Consider the following 18,732-nt stretch of genomic DNA (forward strand, 5'->3'; position numbering starts at 1 on the left):
GACCATGACCTCCGGGGTCCTTCTAGTCTCAGTCAGACCATTAAGTCTGGTTTTTATGAGAATTGAAGGTCTGCATCCCACTGCTCTCCTGCTCCACCAGGGGTTCTCTGTTGTGTTCCCTGTCAGGACAGTCATCGGTGGTAGCTGGGCACCATCTAGTTCTTCTGGTCTCAGGCTGCTGTAGTCTCTGGTTTATGTGGTCCTTTCTGTCTTTTGGGCTCATAATTCCCTTGTGTCTTTGGTGTTCTTTATTCTCCTTTGCTCCAGGTGGGTTGAGACCAATTGATGCATGTTAGATGGCCGCTTGCTAGTGTTTAAGACCCCAGACTACACTCTCCAAAGTGGGATGCAGAATGTTTTCTTAATAGATTTTATTATGCCAATTGACTTAGATGTCCCCTGAAACCATGGTCACCAAACCCCCGCCCCTACTATGCTGGCCTTCGAAGTGTTCAGTTTATTCAGGAAACTTCTTTGCTTTTGGTTTAGTCCAGCTGTGCTGACCTCTCCAGTACTGTGTGTTGTCTTTCCCTTCACCTAATATAGTTCTTATCTACTATCTAATTAGTGAATACTTGTCTCCCTCCCCCCGCCCCATGACCATCAAAGAATATTTTCTTCTCTGTTTAAACTATGTCGAGTTCTTATAATAATGGCCTTATACAATACTTGTCCTTTTGCAACTGACTAATTTCACTCAGCATAATGCCTTCCAGATGGCTCCCTGTTATGAAATGTTTCACAGATTCATCATTGTTCTTTATGCGTAGTATTCCATTGTGTGAATGCACCATAATTTATTTACCCATTCACCCACTGACGGGCACCTTGGTTGCTTCCATCTTTTTGCTATTGTAAACAGTGCTGCAATGAACACGGTGTGCATATATCTGTTCATGTAAAGGCTCTTATTTCTCTAGAATATATTTCAAGGAGTGGGACTACTGAATCGTATGGTAGTTCTATTTCTAGCTTTTTAAGGAAGCTCCAAATCGATTTCCAAAGTGGTTGTACCATTTTACATTCCCACCAGCCGTGTATGTGTTCCCATCTCTCCACAACCTTGCCAACATTTATTATTTTGTGTTTTTTGGATTAATGCCAGCCTTGTTGGAGTGACGTGGAATCTCGCCATAGTTTTGATTTGCATTCTCTAATGGCTAATGATCATGAGCATTTCCTCACTTATCTATTAGTTAGCTACCTGAATGTCTTCTTTAGTGAAGTGCCCGTTCATATATTTGCCCATTTTTAAATTGGGTTATTTGTCTTTTTGTAGTTCAGTTTTTGCAGTATCATGTAGATTTTAGAGATCAGGCGCTGATCGGAAATATCATACCTAAAAACTTTTCCCCAGCCTGTAGGTAATCTTTTTACTTTTTTGGTGAAATCTTTGGATGAGCATAGGTGTTTAATTTTTAGGAGCTCCCGATTACCTAGTTTTTCTTCTGCATTGTTAGTAATGTTTTGTATATTGTTTATGCCATGTATTAGGGCTCCTGACGTTGTCCCTATTTTTTCTTCCATGATCTTTATCATTTTAGATTTTATATTTAGGTCTTTGATCCATTTTGAGTTTGTTTTTGTGGATGGTGTGAAGTACGGGTCTTGTTTCATTTTTTTTGCAGATGGATAACCAGTTATGCCAGCACCATTTGTTAAAAAGACAGTCTTTTCCCCATTTAACTGACTTTGGGCCTTTGTCAAATATCAGCTGCTCATATGTGGATGGATTTATGTCTGGATTCTCAATTCTGTTCCATCGGTCTATGTATCTGTTGTTATACCAGTACCAGGCTGTTTTGACTACTGTGACAGTATAATAGCTTCTAAAATCAGGTAGAGTGAGGCCTCCCACTTTGTTTTTCTTTTTCAGTAACGCTTTACTTATCCAGGGCCTCTTTCCCTTCCATATGAAGTTGGTGATTTGTTTCTCCAACTCAGTCAAAAAGGTCCTGGGATTTGGATCGGAATTACATTGTATCTATAGATCGCTTTTGGTAGAACAGACATTTTTACAAGGTTAAGTCTCCCTATCCATGAGCAAGGTATGCTCCTCCACTTCTGTAGGTCTCTTTCTGTTTCTTGGAGTAGTGTTTGTAGTTTTCTTTGTTTAAGTCTTTTACATCTCTGGTAAGATTTATTCCTAAGTATTTTATCTTCTTGGGGGCTACTATAAATGGTATTGATTTGGTGGTTTCCTCTTCAATGTACTTTTTGTTGGTGGAGAGGAATCCAACTGATTTTTCTATGTTTATCCTGTATCCTGATACTCTGCTGAACTCTTCTATTAGTTTCAGTAGTTTTCTTGAGGCTTCTTTAGCGTTTTCTGTGCTTAAGATCATGTTATCTGCAAAAAGAGATACTTTTACTTCTTCCTTGCCAATCCAGATGCACTTTATTTCTTTATCTAGCCTAATTACCCTGGCCAGGACCTCCAGCACAATGCTGAATAAGAGCGGTGATAAAGGGCATTCTTGTCTGGTTCCTGATCTCAAGGGGAATGCTTTCATACTCTCCATTTCGGATGATGTTAGCTGTTGGTTTTGTATAAATGCCCTTTATTATGTTGAGGAATTTTCCTTCTATTCCGATTTTGCTGAGAGTTTTTATCATGAATGGTTGTTGAACTTTGTCAAATGCGTTTTCTGTATCAATTGATAAAATCATGTGACTCTTCTGTTTTGTTTTATTTATATGACAGATTATATTAATTGTTTTTCTAATGTTGAACCATCCCTGCATACCTGCATACCACTTGATATGTTATTGAATTCTATTGGCTAGAATTTTGTTGAGGATTTTTGCATCTAAGTTCATGAAGTATATAGGTCTGTAATTTAATTTTTTTGCGGTGTGTTTTTTTTTTTTTTTACCTGGTTTTGGTATCAGGGATATGCTGGCTTCATAGAATGAGTTTGGTAGTATTCCATGCTTTTCTATGCTCTGAAATACCTTTAGTAGTAGTGGTGTTAACTCTTCTCTGAAAGTTTAATAGAACTCTGCAGTGAAGCCCTCCAGGCCAGGGCTTTTTTTTGTTGGGAGTTTTTTTGATTACCTTTTCAATCTCTTCTTTTGTTATGGGTCTGTTTAGTTGTTCTACTTCTGTTTGTGTTAGTTTAGGTAGGTAGTGTGTTTCTAGGAATTCATCCATTTCAAATGTGTTAGAGTACAATTTTTCATAGTAATCTGATATGATTCTTTTAATTTCAGTTGGGTCTGTTGTAATATCACGCATCTCATTTCTTATTCAGGTTATTTGCTTCCTCTCCTGTTTTTCTTTTGTCAGTTTGGCCAATGGTTTATCAATTTTGTTAATTTTTCAAAGAACCAGCTTTTGGTCTTGTTAATTCTTTCAATTGTTTTTCTGTTTTCTATTTAATTGTGCTCTAATTTTTATTATTTGCTTTCTTCTGGTGCCTGGGGGTTTCTTTTGTTGCTCTCTTTCTATTCATTCAAGTTGTAGGGATAATTCTTTGATTTGGGCCCTTTCTTCTTTTTGGATGTGGGCATTTATTGATATAAATTGACCTCTGAGCACTGCTTTCACTGTGTCCCAAAGGTTCTGATAGGAAGTATTTTCATTCTCATTGGATTCTATTGATTTTTTTTATTCCATCCTTAATGTCTTCCATAATCCAGTCTTTTTTGAGCATGGTATTGTTCAGTTTCCAAGTGTTTGATTTCTTTTGCCTGCTTTTTCTGTCATTGATCTCTACTTTTATGGTCTTATGGTCAGAGAAGATGCTTTGTAATATTTCAATGTTTTGGATTCTGCTAAGGCTTGCTTTATGACCTAATATGTGGTCTATTCTAGAGAATGTTCCATGTGCACTAGAAAAGAAAGTATACTTGACTACTCTTGGGTGGAGTGTTCTGCATATGTCTATGAGGTAAAGTTGGTTGACTGTGGCATTTAGATCTTCCGTGTCTTTATTGAGCTTCTTTCTGGGTGTCCTGCCCTTCACCGAAAGTGGTGTGTTGAATTCTCCTACTATAATTGTGGAGCTGTCTATCTCACTTTTCAAAGCTGTTAGAGTTTGTTTTATGTATCCTGCAGCCCTGTCACCGGGTGGATAAATATTTAATATGGTTATATCCTCCTGGTATACTGTCCCTTTAATCATTATATAGTGTCTTTCCTTCTAACCAAAGGGTCAGCAGTTCAAATCTGTCAGGCGCTCCTTGGAAACTCTATGGGGCAGTTCTACTGGATTAGTGTCTTTCCTTACCCTTTGTGGTTGATTTAGCTTTAAAGTCTATTTCATCAGAAATTAATATTGCCACTCCTGCTTTTTTGATTGTTGTTTGCTTGATATATTTTTTTCCATCCTTTGAGTTTTAGTTTGTTTGTGTCTCTAAGTCTAAGGTGTGTCTCTTGTAGCAGCATATAGATGGATCATGTTTTGTAATCCATTTTGCCACTCTCTGTCTCTTTATTGGTGCATTTAGTCCATTTACATTCAGTGTAATTATGGGTAGGTATGAATTTAGTGCTGTCATTTTGATGTCTTTTTTTGTGTGTTGTCGACAGTTTCTTTTTCCAACTTAATTTTTTGTGCTGAGTAGTTTATCTTTATACATTGTCTTTTCCTCTTATTTGTTGTTGTTGATTTTGTTTCTGCTAAGTCACTATTTTTTTCTTGTATTTTGTTTTGATGTGTACGATAGTTTGTCTCCTTTTATGGTTACCTTAATATTTACCCCTATTTTTCTAAATTTAAACCTAACTTCTATTTCTTTATATTGCCTTTCTTCCTCTCCATATGAGAGATCTATGACTGCATTTCTTAGTCCCTCTTTATTGTTTTAATATTGTCTTCTTTTACATAACATTGCTGTTTCCCTGTTTTGAGCATTTTTTTTATCTTGATTTATTTTTGTGATTTCCCTGTCTGGGTTGACATCTGATTGCTCTGTCCAGTGTTCTAGTCTTGAGTTGATACCTGATATTATTGATTTTCTAACCAAAGAACTCCCTGTAGTATTTCTTGTAGTTTTGGTTTGGTTTTTATGAATTCTCTAATCTTCTGTTTGTCCAGAAATGTCCTAATTTCACCTTCATATTTGAGAGAAGGTTTTGCTGGATGTATGACTCTTGGCTGGCAATTTTTTTCCTTCAATGCTTTATATACAGCATACCACTGCCTTCTTGACTGCATGGTTTCTGCTGAGTAGTCCCAGTTTATTCTTATTAACTCTACTTTGTAGGTGACTTTTAATTTTCCTTAGCTGCTCTTAAAATTCTCTTTATCTTTGGTTTTGGCAACTTTGATTATAATATGTCTTGGTGACTTTCTTTTAAATTCTACCTTATGTGGAGTTCGATGAGCATCTTGGAGAGATATCTTCTCATCTTTCATGATATCAGGGAAGTTTTCTGCCAACAAATCTTCAACAATTCTCTCTGTATTTTCTGTTATCTCTCCCTGTTCTGGTACTCCAATCATGCATAGGTTATTTCTCTTGATTGAGTCCCACATGATTCCTAAGATTTCTTCATTTTTTTTTAATTCTTTTATCTGATTTTTCTTCAAATATATGGGTCCCTCTTTATCTTCAAGTTCACCAATTCTGCCTTCCACTTATTCAGTTCTACTCTTTCTACTGAGTTGTCTAATTCTGTAATTTCATTGCTAATCTTCTGAATTTGATTGCTGTCTGTATATGGATTTTTCCAGCTTATTAAATTTTTCATTATGTTCTTGAATAACCTTTTTAATTTCTTCAACTGCTTTATCTGTGTGTTCCTTGGCTTGTTCTGCATATTGCCTGATCTCCTTCCTGATGTCTTGAAGGGTTCTGTATATTAATCTCTTGTATTCTGCATCTGGTAGCTCCAGGAAGGCACTTTCATCTAGAAGATCCCTTGATTCATTTACAAAGTTTGTGGAAGCATCATGGTCTGCTTCTCTACACGATTTGATATTGACTGTTGTCTTCGAGCCATCTATAAGTTATTTTATTAGTTTACTTTGTGTTTGCTTACTGTATCCTAGGTTCTTGCTTTGTTTTGTTTTGATATGCCCAAATGGGTTGCTTGAGTGAGCTAGCTTGATTATTTTCACCTTTGAAGCTCTGATGTCCTGTCACCAGATGGCTAGAGCTGTTATCAGGTACATCAGTCTAGGAGTACATTCACTTTTCTTTTATGGATTCAGCTCATGTGTCCATGTGGCTGGTCATCAAGTGTGTGGTACAGGCTCTGTCCTACAGTCTTAGAGGGGCAGGGGTGATTGGTGTAGGTACCGGTATCTGCTTGCAGCAGCAGATCATGCTCTGAACAAGGCAGGGGGCTGCAAATCGTCCCCCAAGTGTCTCTGAGGAAAGCACGTCCCTCTTCTCTAGAGCATATGGGTGGGTGGGTTCTGCAGATGGACCATGGGCACCCAATGTTTCTGGTTGTAAGGACTGGGAGGTACCAGTTATCTCTGGACCCCTGTAGTGGGAGGCTGGGTGACCTGAGTGGAGCCACCAGACCTTAGGCCCCTGATGTGGGTAGGTGAACACTGTGTTTAATAGGCAAAGCAGTGTCAAACAGCAAACACTCACCTCTCCACCATGCAGCTGAAACAGTTGTAGTATGCCTACGAGGGCCTATTCTCCTGAAATAGGCCTACACAGGTCCATGGAGGGGGGAAAGGTATTCAAAGTCCATGGACCTTTTATGCCTGCTCAGGAGCCACTTCTGTCCTGAGCTCCCCTGGTTAGTGGAGCTGGCAAATTATCTCTTCCCCCTGTTGTGAATTTATTCCTTCTCCAAGGCCAGGAGGATGGCTCCAGGTACTCAAGAGGGCCTATTTCAGGCCCAGGGCAATCAGCCACTGAAGCTGGCTTGAGGCTGGGGGGCGTGGTAAAAAACAGCTGAAAGCGCTGTTTTTCTCTTGTTCTGGAGGTGTGAGTGGTCTGCGTGGCTGGCTGCTTCTCTCTGAGGAAACTGCTGCCAAACACTACTACCAGCCCGCCGCAGCTGCTCCTGGGAGTGGTGCCTAAGGAGTCCCGGCAATTCAGGTCCGGCAACTCCTCTCCACTGCTGAAGTGTCTCTCCCTCCCCATGCTGCTCAGTCTGTTTTCTAACTTTGCCTTTGATGTTCACGGCTCCTAGCTTGTCTTAAATATAATCATTTCACTTGTTTTTCCGGGTCTTTGTTGTAAGAGGGATCGCAGGAAGCATCTGGCTATTCCACCATCTTGGCCCCATCCCACAACAAATATTTAAGAATCAATATTTGATGTTCTTGATGCTATGGTATCATTTTTCAATTTTCACTTTCTAATTATTGCTTGCTGGTTTATAGAAATACAATTGGTTTTATATATGGACTGTATATCTAGTAACCTCACTGAATTCACACATTAAATCTAGTAGTTTGTCTTTTTTATTTTCTACACACAGTGAAACCTGTGAGAGCTGGAACTTGATGGGACCACCATGTTTTTCTAGAACTTGCAAGTTTTCTGCCTTTGATGGTGTAGTCTTACAACTTTTCTATCACTCTCTATTAGTGGAAAACGTTTGAGTTTTCCTTCTCTGACCGGCTTCTACTCATACAGGTCCCAACTTTCGCAGGTTTTATTGTGTAAATTATATCACCTGTAAATCTGTTTTCCTTTATAGTACCTAGTGCTACGGTTGCTAACCAAAAGGTCAGCAGTTTGAATCCGCCAGGCGCTCCTTGGAAACTCTATGGGGCAGTTCTACTCTGTCCTATAGAGTCGGTATGAGTCGGAATCGACTCGACGGCAGTGGGTTTTTTTGGTATAGCCAGTTGCCATTGAGTCAGTTCTGACTCATGGTGATTCCATGTGTGTTAGAGTAGAACTGCTTCATAGGGTTTTTGATGGCTGATTTTTTTGATTCACATTGCCAGGCCGTTCTTACGAGGTGCCTGTGAGTACACTCAAACCTCCAACCTTTTGGTTAGAGCCAAGCACTTAACTGTTTGCACCTCCAAGAGACTCCTTTATCGTAAAAAAATATGTAATCCTAAGAGGCATTTTGTCTCTGGCTCTGCTACATAATCCAAATGGTTAATGTTTTTTCTAATTTTATATCTTGGCACCACTTCCAATTTTTTGTGTGTGTATGTGCTTGTGTGTATATATATATATACAGCTGCTGTTGAGTCAACTCCAACTCGTGGCAACCCCCATACTCCAGAGTTTTCCTTTTTTTTTTTAATGGTGTGTCTTTATTTTTATTTGCATGTCATGAACAATTCCATCTTTTGTCCATTTTGAGAGAAGAATACAGAGTTGCAATGAGATAATATTAGAAAAAGTCAGTTCAAATGGGGAAGTCATTCAAAATTATGTATGGATTCCTTAAACACTCATTTTAACTTGAAGTAAATCAGCACAATCTTTTAACTCAGAGTCAAGGCCTTTCCTTTGAGAATATGGGTTTGCTGCTTGTGGGTCCAGGTCATGTTTCTCCCATCCCGCACTGGTTATGATGCCCAACTTCAGTCTGATGATGGGCGGGGGAGGGGGGCATTTGAAGCGAACTGAACGCAGAATCCTAGATTTTTATAATTTACTGTTCTAATATTTTGCACATGTCTTACCTATATCAAAATTAACAGCAACTTTAAAAAAAATTTTATTGTGCTTTAGGTGAAAGTTCATAGCACAAATTAGCTTCTCATTCAAAAATTCATACACAAATTGTTTTGTGACATTGGTTGCAATCACCACAATGTGTCAGCACTCTCCCCCTTTCCATTCCAGGTTCCCCATGCCCACTTGTCCAGTTTTCCTGTCCCTACCTGTCTTCCCTACCTGTCTTCTCATCTTTGCTTTTGGGCAGGCATTGCCCCTTTGAGACCACAGGGGCAAGTATAAAACCAAAAACCAAACCCAGTGCCGTCGAGTCAATTCCGACTCATAGCGACCCTACAGGACAGAGCAGAACTGCCCCATAGAGCTTCCAAGGAGTGCCTGGTGGATTTGAACTGCCAACCCTTTGGTTAGCAGCCGTAGCACTTAACCACTATGCCACCAGGGTTTTGGGGGCAAGTATATGAGACCATAATACTTGATTGAACCAAGAAGCATGTCCCTCATGTGTGTTACTGTTTGTTTTATAAGGAGCGGCTTCAGTTCTGAGTTAGTAGGGTTTCTGGGGGCTTAACAATAATTTTTAAGCAACCAATGCACACTAAATCCATAGGGTTTTTAATGGCTGATTTTTCAGAAGTAGATTGCCAGGCCTTTCACCCAAGGTACCTCTGGGTGGACTCAAACCTCCAACCTTTGGTTAGTAGCCTAGCATGTTAACAATTTGTACCCCTTAGGGACTTGCCATTTTTGTAAACTGCATCCCAAATTTTCACTGTCATGGGGAAGGGAGGGATTTTTAGCATTTTCAGTGCTATGAACTCCTTTGGCATTCTGGTGATGCCTACGAATCCCATCTCAGAATAGTGTTTTTAAATGCAGAAAATACAAGTGGAAATACAGTTATCCTATTAGGAAAAAAACCAGTTTGTGACAGAATAACATATGAGCACCTTCATGAGCACATTAAATAACAAGCTCCAGTAGCAGGTCTAATAACGTCAAAATAATTTCAAAGCAGTGAAGAACATACATGATACTCTAAGCTCTCTGCAACATCTGAAAGGGTGAGGAAAATATCTGTTTTTCCTGTTGGAAGACACAGGTTCTGTGGATCCTAACTGTGATTGGTTGCTGTTATGGATTGAATTGTGTCCCACCAAAATATGTGTCAACTTGGTTAGGCCATGATTCCCAGTATTGTGTGGTTGTCCTCCATTTTGTGATTGTACTTTTATGTTAATGAGGATTAGGGTGGGACGTAACTCCCTGGCTCAGGTCACATCCTTGATTCCTGATCCAATGTAAAGGGAGTTTCCCTGGGGTGTGGCTTGCACCACCTTTTATCTGCCAATCTGCTTCTGAAAATTAGCTTACAAGAGAAAAGGAAAGGGAAGCAAGCAGAGAGGGGGACCTCATACCACCAAGAAAGCAGTGCCGGGAGCAGAGTGCGTCCTTTGGACCTAGGGTTCCTGCGTGGAGAAGCTCCTAGTCTAGGGGAAGATTGATGAGAAGGCCAACAGAGAGAGAAAGCCTTCCCCTGGAGCTGACACCCTGAATTTGGACTTTAAGCCTACTTCACTGTGAAGAAATAAACTTCTCTTTGTTAAAGCCATCCAGTTGTGGTATTTCTGTTATAGCAGCACTAGATGACTAAGACAGTTGCTCACATTCATCATTGAAGGAAATGCTAAATATATCAGGTGGAGATTAGTGAGGGTGAAGAGGTGATTTTCCCTGACATTGGAGACACCGTGGAGGAGATGGTACAGAGGGAGGGCGCGGTACCTTCTATGCTGCGGATGTCATCCCGCCACAGTTCCAGGCGGGTCGTCATCTCATGAGCCTTCTCTAGAAACCTCTTCCACGACTTGCTGCTATACTGTTTCCACTGGTCCCACTCAGATAAATACTTCATTTGGGTCTCCTGAATGGCCCTGCATTAAAAACAAGCATGACAATGACAACAGCAACACCGTCAAACCTCAGCATCAAGTAAAACCTCAGCCCAGGGAACAGGCTCAAGAAAGCCATGACTCCATGGGACCAAGCCTGACCTCTCTCCCTACCCCCAGATGAGCTCAGTTCCCTCTGTTCTATCTCCCATACCACCCCTTCTTTTCATAACTTGTTGTCGTTATTAGTTGCCGTTGAATCAGCAACTGTTATGTACAATATGACGGAACGTTGCTCAGTCCTGCAGCATCTTCAAGACTGTCGGTATATTGGAGTCCACTGTTGCCGCTATCGTGTCGTATTCTGAGTGTCTTCCAACCTAGAGGGTTCATCTCTTCCAGCACTATATTGAGCAATGTTCTGCTGTGATCCAGACGGTTTTCATTGGCTAATTTTTGGGAGCAGATTGTCAGGCCTTTCTTCCTAGTCTGTCTTAGTCTGGAAGCTCTGCTGAAACTTGTCCACCATGGGTGACCCTGCTGGTATCTGAAACACCAATGGCACAGCTCCCAGCATCTTAGCAGCATGCAAACCACCACAGGACAACAGACTGACAGATGAGTAGTGGTTTCATAACTTAGCCTCTTCAGTTGTGGGATCATCTGATTAATGTCTGTCTCCCCCACCACACCACAAGTTATTTAAAGGCCAAGAATATGCAGTATTCATTTCCGTGGTCCCCACGTGCCTGGCACAGACAGCAAGTGCCATGACAGCCGTGGTTGTATCTATTTTGCTCACCACTATATCCCTACCACAATGCCCCACACCAGTTGCCATGGAGATTCTGACTCACGGCAACTTCATGTATTGCAGAGTAGAGCTGCACTACATAGGGTTTTCAATGGCTGTGCTCTTTTAGGAAGCAGATTGCCAGGCCTTCCTTCCAAGGTACTCCAGGGACTCCAGCATAGTACATCGTAGGTTCTCAGTAAACATGTGTTAACATACTGAACACACAGTCCCCTGATTAAAAATGGTCTTCCGCTCCTGCATTGTTCAAATGGCTTTCCTATGAACATGAATTACATTTACATATATTAAAAAAATTTTATGGCTCATCAAGATTTATGGACTAGGAAGCACAATCTTTAGGTTGGGAATTCAAGGCCCCTCTCAGCCCAGGCCTGGCTTTCAAGGCTCCCTGTCCCTCTCCTAGGCCCACTCATGTGAAAGTCGCACCCCTCCCTGAACCTGCCCCTGGAGCCTCTGCACCTGCCCTAGTCCTCTCGGTGAGCAAGTGCACATCCCTCCTCCTTTATAAAACCAAACCGGCTGCCGTCGAGTTGGTTCTAACTCACGGTGACCCCATGCGTGTCAGAGTAGAACTGTGCTCCATAGGGTTCTCTACGGTTGATCCTTCAGGAGTAGATCAACAGACTTTTCTTCTGAGGGGCCTCTAGGTAGACTCGAACCTCCAACCTTTCAAGTCGCAACCAAGTACACTGACTGTCTACATCAACCAGGGATACCTTCCTCCTTTATACTGCTGTGAAAGCCCCTCTGACCTCCACCTCCATCCTCCTCCCCTCTCTGTAAGATGACTGAGCACATGTTTATGGCCAGGCACTGGGATGGTCTATAGCAGGGTTTCTCAACCAGACATTAGTGGAAAGATCAGTCATTGTAAACCCTATGGAGCACAGTTCTGCTCTGCGACACATGGGGTCGCCATGAATGGGAACTGGCTCCACGGCAACAGGTTTTTATGGCTGCTTTCAGGCTACAACAGCAGAGTTCAGCAGTTGTTACAGGTACTGTCTGGCCCACAAAGCCTCAAATACCTAAACTCAGGCCATTTACAGAAACAGTCTGTTGGCTCCGAGTCTAGAGGGGAGACAGACATCCTGAATTCAGACAACTACAACTGTCTGGGAAAGTGCTACAATAGGGGACACACTCAGGGACTGGGGGAAACCCAGAGGAGGGGCCCCAAGTCTACGCTGGTACTGGGAGGGGAGTAAAGGGAGCAGGAGAAAGAGAAGGTGCTAAAGCCTGGAGGTGTGAGAGGGAAGGTGAGGAATTTGGGGAAAGCACATCACCTGGTGTGACTAGGACACAGCATAAAAGCACACAGCCTCCCCCCGCCCCCCGCCACAGAGGCTCTGCCAGCCGTTCCATAGCACCTGGCACATGTCTCCACCCTCCATCCAGCCTGTCCTCCTCTAGACAGGGAGCACCTCCAGGGAGGGCCTCAACTCTTCCATTCAAAAGCCTTTCTTTGCCTCCATTTCCTCATCTGTAAAATGGGAGTCAGAAAAGTACCTACCCTTGCAGCTGGTAACTGAAAGCTCAGTGGTTTAAACCCACCAGCCGCTCCATGGGAGAAAGATGTGGCAGTCTGCTTCCATAAAGATTACTGCCCATATGGGGCAGTTCTACTCTGTTCTATACAGTCGCTTTGAGTCAGAATCGACTCAACGGCAACAGCTTGGTTTTGGAGCAGTAGTTCTCAAATGGAGACTATTAGCCCCCTGCCCCAGAGGGAGATATTTTTGGTTGTTACAACTAGGAGGTGGATGCTCCCAGCATCTCGTGGGTAGAGGCCAGGGATGCTGCTGACCATCCTACAGAGCAGAACAAGCCAGCCCCCACAACAAAGAATTATCCAGCACCAAATGTCAATAGTTTACCATGCTGAGGTTGGGCAACTCTGCTCCAGAGGACTGATATGGGGATTAAAGGAAACAAAGAACGCAGAATAAAACCTGGTAAGATGTAAGTGCTCGGTAGCTATTTGCCATTAGTACTGTCATGTGGCCTCCTCTCTGCCAAGTTCTAAGGATTTGCTGGTGAACCAGACAGGCATGGCCCCCGTGACCCTATAGGGCAGATCAGAACTACCCCACAGGGATTCCAAGAAGTGGCTAGTGGATTCAAACTGCTGACCTTTTAGTTAGCTGTCAAGCTCTTAACAACTGAGCCACCAGGGCCTCACCCTCATTAGTCTAATTATTAGTTTCATTTTTCCAACTAGCATGGAAACCCCTTGATGGAAGAAAATATGTCTCTCTCTTGGGTGCAGCAAAGTTTAGTACCGAATTTTATAAGAATTCAGAATTTGTGAATCTGAAACAGTGGGAAAGAAATACGTTAATAAAGTCTTACTTCACTCACATATTTTTTGAGAATACAAAACTCCCCAAATTAAAATACAATAATAATCACCAAGGATCATGTGTTTTCAATGCTAAAGGGCCTAGAGCATCATCAACTGTGATTATGCTACAGCCTTTGATGGCCCCAATTATAGGGTTAAATAGAAACACCACCTCCATTATATCTGACTATGGGGTTTAAAATTAAATGTACCCAAAGAATTTTGCGTTTGTCCTTGGTTCTTGAGAGATAATCTCTAAAACGTTGGAATTCCCCCAGCAAATGAAGTATCTTTGATCTGTAAGGACTCCAGGTCACACCTGAGGGTTTATGCTAATGAGGTGACTCAGGTGGGGGTAGCCAGGCCAGAAGAAACACCTGGTGATATCAAATGGACACAGAAGCCCCACAGGCTTCCTGGTTGTTGAAAGATATCAATGTGCTTGGGAGGATAAAAAAAAAAAAAAAAAAAACCAAACCCATTGCAGTCCAGTCGATTCCCACTCATAGCAACCCTACAGGACAGATTAGAACTGCCCCATAGAATTTCCAAGGAGCGCCTGGTGGATTTGAACTGCTGACCTTTTGGTTAGCAGCTGTAGCTCTTAACCACTACGCCACCAGGGTTTGGGACACAGAAGCTCCATGTTGCAAACCCTCCCAGACCTTGCCCTATGCATCTCTTCATTTGTATCCTTTTTTGTATAATAAACTGTAATTGTAAGTATAGCACTTTCTGTGAGTTCTGTGAGTCATTCTAGTGAATGATTGAACTCAAGGGAGTAAGGGGAGCCAGCAGGTCAGTGGGGAGGGGCCTGGGGACCCCTGAGCTTATGGCTGGTATGCTGAGGACATAGAGGGAACCCCCAAATTTGTAACCAAAATGTCAGAAGCTAAAGGGGCACTCCCAAGCCTGCAGCTGGCCTCTGAGGTCTTGAGCAGACTTGGCTGTCTGGAGGACCACGCCCTTTAATTTATGAGCTCTGACCTAGCTTTGGGTGGTCAGGGTCAGAGGAAGAAGGGCGGCCTGTGTAACTGAATTGGAATTGAATTCTTTCAATTTCGTTGGTGTCTGAGAAGTGGAAATAATTGCATATATTTGACTTCCACACAGTGACCAATGAGACAAATTATATTTTGAATTCTGTGATCATGAAGGAGGTAGCCAGCTACCTACCAAAATCTACTCTCCCCTTCTCTGGCATTGCCTGGTCAGAGACCAAGGGGCTGGCCTTGTGATCTGCTTGAACCCACAGAACGCAGAAGTAATGCTGTGTCCGTTTCAAGCCTAGGCCTTTACTGCTAGAAGCTCCTCTCTTGAACCCCAGCTGTGGCCATGTGAACAAGCCCAAGCTAACTTGCTGGAGGATGGGACCATCTGGGGCAGGGATGGCCACCCCAGCTGAGGCTATCCCAGACCAGTCTAGAGCCAGCTCACCCCCAGCCTAGACCAGCAGGGCTACCTGCCTTACCCACAGCTGACCACAGAAAGAGTGAGCTCACCTAAAAGTAGAACTGCTCAGCCGACTTGTAGACTTGAGTAACTGCTATTGTTTTAAGCTACTAAGTTTTGGGGTGATTTATTATGCACCATAGCTAACTGACGCACCCACTCCTCCACTGGCTAGATGTACTGGGTGCAAATAACAATGATACCTTTAGGGGGTGGTGTTCAGAGCCACAGGATGGAAGTCATGGCACCTGGGTCTCTGAATGACTGCAGAGTCCTCCGTTGACCTGGACCTAGGATTTTATCTGAGCGAGAAATAAACCTCTAATATGTTAGCTACTACATGTTTGGATCTCTTTATCACAACAGCTTAGATTCCCCTAAATAATAAGGCTCTAATTAGGTGAGCTCATCAGAAAATGCATCCCATGCCTAAAATGTACCTCTGCCCAAAACATACATCATCTGGCTTCCAGGTGGTTATAGAACAAACCTTAGTCTCCGCTTCTCAGAGATGTTCAGTGCATACTTTCGAATGGACTGGCTACTGAGGCTTTCAGTGATTCCTTCCTCCAGGGGGGACCTGTAACAGTCTGTAGGCTTCAGCAAAGTGCCACTTTGCTTGTCTCGGGTAAGGATGGAAGTTCTCTTGCGTGCAATGGACCGGTAGCTTGGCAGTTCTTGAAGGAAGTTCACAGGTGGAGAAGAGAAGCAGCTGGAGTCCAGAGAGAGGCTCTCTGGGTAAGGGAAAGAAAACCGTCACTCATTCCAGTGAGCTTGGGAGCCAAAAAAACAAAACTTGTACAGGAGACTTGGATCTTAGAGATCATAACTGAACCTTGCAGATCGCCCCTAACCTGGGCCAAAAGCATTTGGATCTTAATTATTTACCCAGATGGCACTCAGGACAATGAAATCACTTGCAAGTGGGTTCGCTTTCTGCAGATGTGTTTGCAAGATGCTTTAAGTTACGATAGCTGAGTTCTAGTGCTTGGCTGCAGACACTGGCTAAATGTGCGGCCTTAGGCAAGTTATCTAAACTCTGCTCCGTATTTGTCAAATGGGCTAATGTTTGCTCTAATAATCTTCACACAGTATAGGGTATAATGATAAATGGGATAAAACTTTGAAAAGCATAAAGTGCTAGGCAGACACATGGCGGTAACAACAATAATAGTATTTATCGAGCATTTCCTATGTGCCAGGCACTGTGTCAAGAGTATCATGTCCACTGCATTCTCTTGGTCTAAGCAGATCACATAGCCAGCTCAGGTTCCATGAACACACATTCAAGGTGAAGATCTCTCCCTGTATCCACTCAATCACCACTCAGAGTGATCTTCCCACAAATAAAATCTGATCAGGCATAAAATCCATACTGCAGGTGGCCTGTCTCACCTTTAAAGAAAGCCCGCCCTCCTTAAGAATGGTGCTCAAGGCACAGCAAAGCTTAACTCCAGCTGCTGCCTGGTGTAGTAGAAAGAATACAGGTTTTGACAGACCCACTGGGCTGGCTGAGACTGGAGGACTCCCCAAAACTATTGCCCTTAGATACTCTTCAAACCTGGGACCAAAACTAACCCCTGAAGTCACCTTGTAGCTAAATAACAAATTGGCTCAAGAAATAATGAACATTACCCTTAAGTACTGTGCTCCTTTAAAAAATCACCTATATGAGACCAAACGGTCACCAATTACTTTTTAAGAAAGTAATAATAGATGCTAAATTCCTTGGGTCTGAATCCCAGCTCTGTAAGTTATTTGCTGTGTGCCTTTGAGAAGGTTACTTAACCTCTCTGAGCTTTAGTTTCCTCATCTCTAATACTCATTCATTCAACAAGTACACTTACTACATGTCAGACCTGGAGCTAGGGAGACTGTGAACAAAACAAACACCCTATTTACATGGCACTTATGTTCTGAGGTAGGGGGAACAGAGGAGTCAGACAATAAGCAGACAACATGTATTATGCTATGCCAGGAGGTGATAAGTGAAATGAAGAAAACCAGAGCAGAGTATGGAGGCACAGGTGACATGCAGTTTTTGATAATGTGGGGTCAGGTATGGCCTCTCTATCAAGGTGATATTTAAGCTGAGCCTGGTTGAAGGGAGGGAGCAACCCTGTGGATATTTGGGGAACAGCATCCCAGACAAAGGAGAAACAGCAAGTACAAAGGACCTTGGTAGGGGTGTGTATAGTGTGTTTGAGGAAGAGTGACTAAAGGGGAGCCTGGTGGTCTCTTTTAAGACACCAGTCAGGGTTCATGCCCTTGTGTGGCCTTGCCCCTTGAATCTGGGCTGGAGCTGTGACTTCCTTTAACCAAGGATGCAGTAGAAGTGACACTCTGTCAGTTCCAAACCTAAACCTTAGAAGGGCCTGGAAGCTTCCACCTTGGTGCTCTTGGGAGCTCTGAGCTGCCACTTAAGTGGAGAGACGCCCTAAGTCTACATGCAGGAGAAGCAAGGAGCCCAGCACACAGCAAGAATGAAAACCCCAGACTTCTGACCCCAGAGGAAGAGCTCCAGCCAGCCCCCAAAGATCCACACCCTCCAAGCCAGACACCCCCACAGGCATGAGGAAGCTACGGATGCTCGGTTCCAGCAGACATCATGTGGAGCGGAATGAGACCTCTCCTCCAGGCCTGCACAGAATCAGACCTAAGCCACTGCAGATGGTGTAGTTGGTGAAGCAGCGGTAGGTAACGGGGAGAACAGAAAAGCTGAGGTCAGAAAGGCGGCTGGAGCCAGAAGAGGACGAACTCCATGAGCTGTGGTATGTCCTTCAATTTACCTCAGAGACAGGAAGCCACTGGGGCTCTGAGCCAATGCTGTCTGATCTGATAACGTTTTAAAAGGCCGATCACTCCGGAGGCCACAAGGACAGGACTGACCCCTTGTTGCAGCACAAGGCTTCCCAGCTTGGGACCAAGTCCTGTTTAGACTCTTGCCTTCTACTGACCAAGAATGACCAGGAGAGGCTCAGAGGTTCCACACAAAGGTTTATTAATGACAGAAAAAAAAGCAGGGGCTGGCGAGGGAGGGACGGAGAGAACTCCTGCCTATGCTAGCCTCCAGTCTCTACCTGAACGGAGGTTTTCCTGGAGTTGATAAAAGGGGTTTTAGGTAGGAAGGATCTCATGTTTTATTTATTGCTTTTGGGGGAAAAAGGTGGGGCTTTTTGAGAGATAGTGGGGTTAAGAAACTAGGTATGTGCTCATCTGGAATCCAACGTGGAGTCAGTTTGGACAATGTCACGTCACCACTGCCAATTCTCGGTGGCCACTTGACAAGATTGTAAGGTTGCACCCATCCTCACTGCGCATGCCCTGGGAATCGGCTGATTCTGTTCATCTTTGGAAAACAGCTTGTAGGGAAGATATGTGGAACTTCATGCCTCAGAGTCCAGGATGTGGGTTATCTTGTAACACCACCCCCGTAGTGGGGTCCTGAAAAACAACTTACAAGAGAGATATGCAGGATGCCACCCCCATAGTGGGGTCCTGAAAAACAACTTGAGAGAGATATGGAGGACTTTGTGCGTCATGTGCTGCATGTGTGGGTTGTCTTGTAACATCACCCACAGGACAGAGTCCCAGATTAACAGTCCTGTTATTTTGGTCTTGAGGCTGTCTGGCCTTCTGTCCCTGTCTCACCCTCAGTCCTATAT

General features: G+C 43.2%; 1 protein-coding gene across 3 annotated transcripts in view; it reads right to left on the reverse strand.

Annotated features, from left to right (window-relative positions):
- The window catches only part of TMC7 (transmembrane channel like 7), a 66,220-nt gene that overhangs the window by 31,356 nt on the left and 16,132 nt on the right, over positions 1-18,732 (reverse strand). For all 3 annotated transcript variants that reach the window (XM_049903736.1, XM_049903739.1, XM_049903738.1), the window contains exons 2-3: positions 15,558-15,801; positions 10,348-10,496 (exon numbers count right to left, since the gene is read on the reverse strand). In XM_049903736.1, coding sequence (XP_049759693.1) covers positions 10,348-10,496; positions 15,558-15,801 — 393 coding nt within the window. The remainder of the gene's footprint in view (positions 1-10,347; positions 10,497-15,557; positions 15,802-18,732) is intronic.

The sequence above is a fragment of the Elephas maximus genome, chromosome 12 (assembly GCF_024166365.1).
Source record: "Elephas maximus indicus isolate mEleMax1 chromosome 12, mEleMax1 primary haplotype, whole genome shotgun sequence".
Lineage (NCBI taxonomy): Eukaryota > Metazoa > Chordata > Mammalia > Proboscidea > Elephantidae > Elephas > Elephas maximus.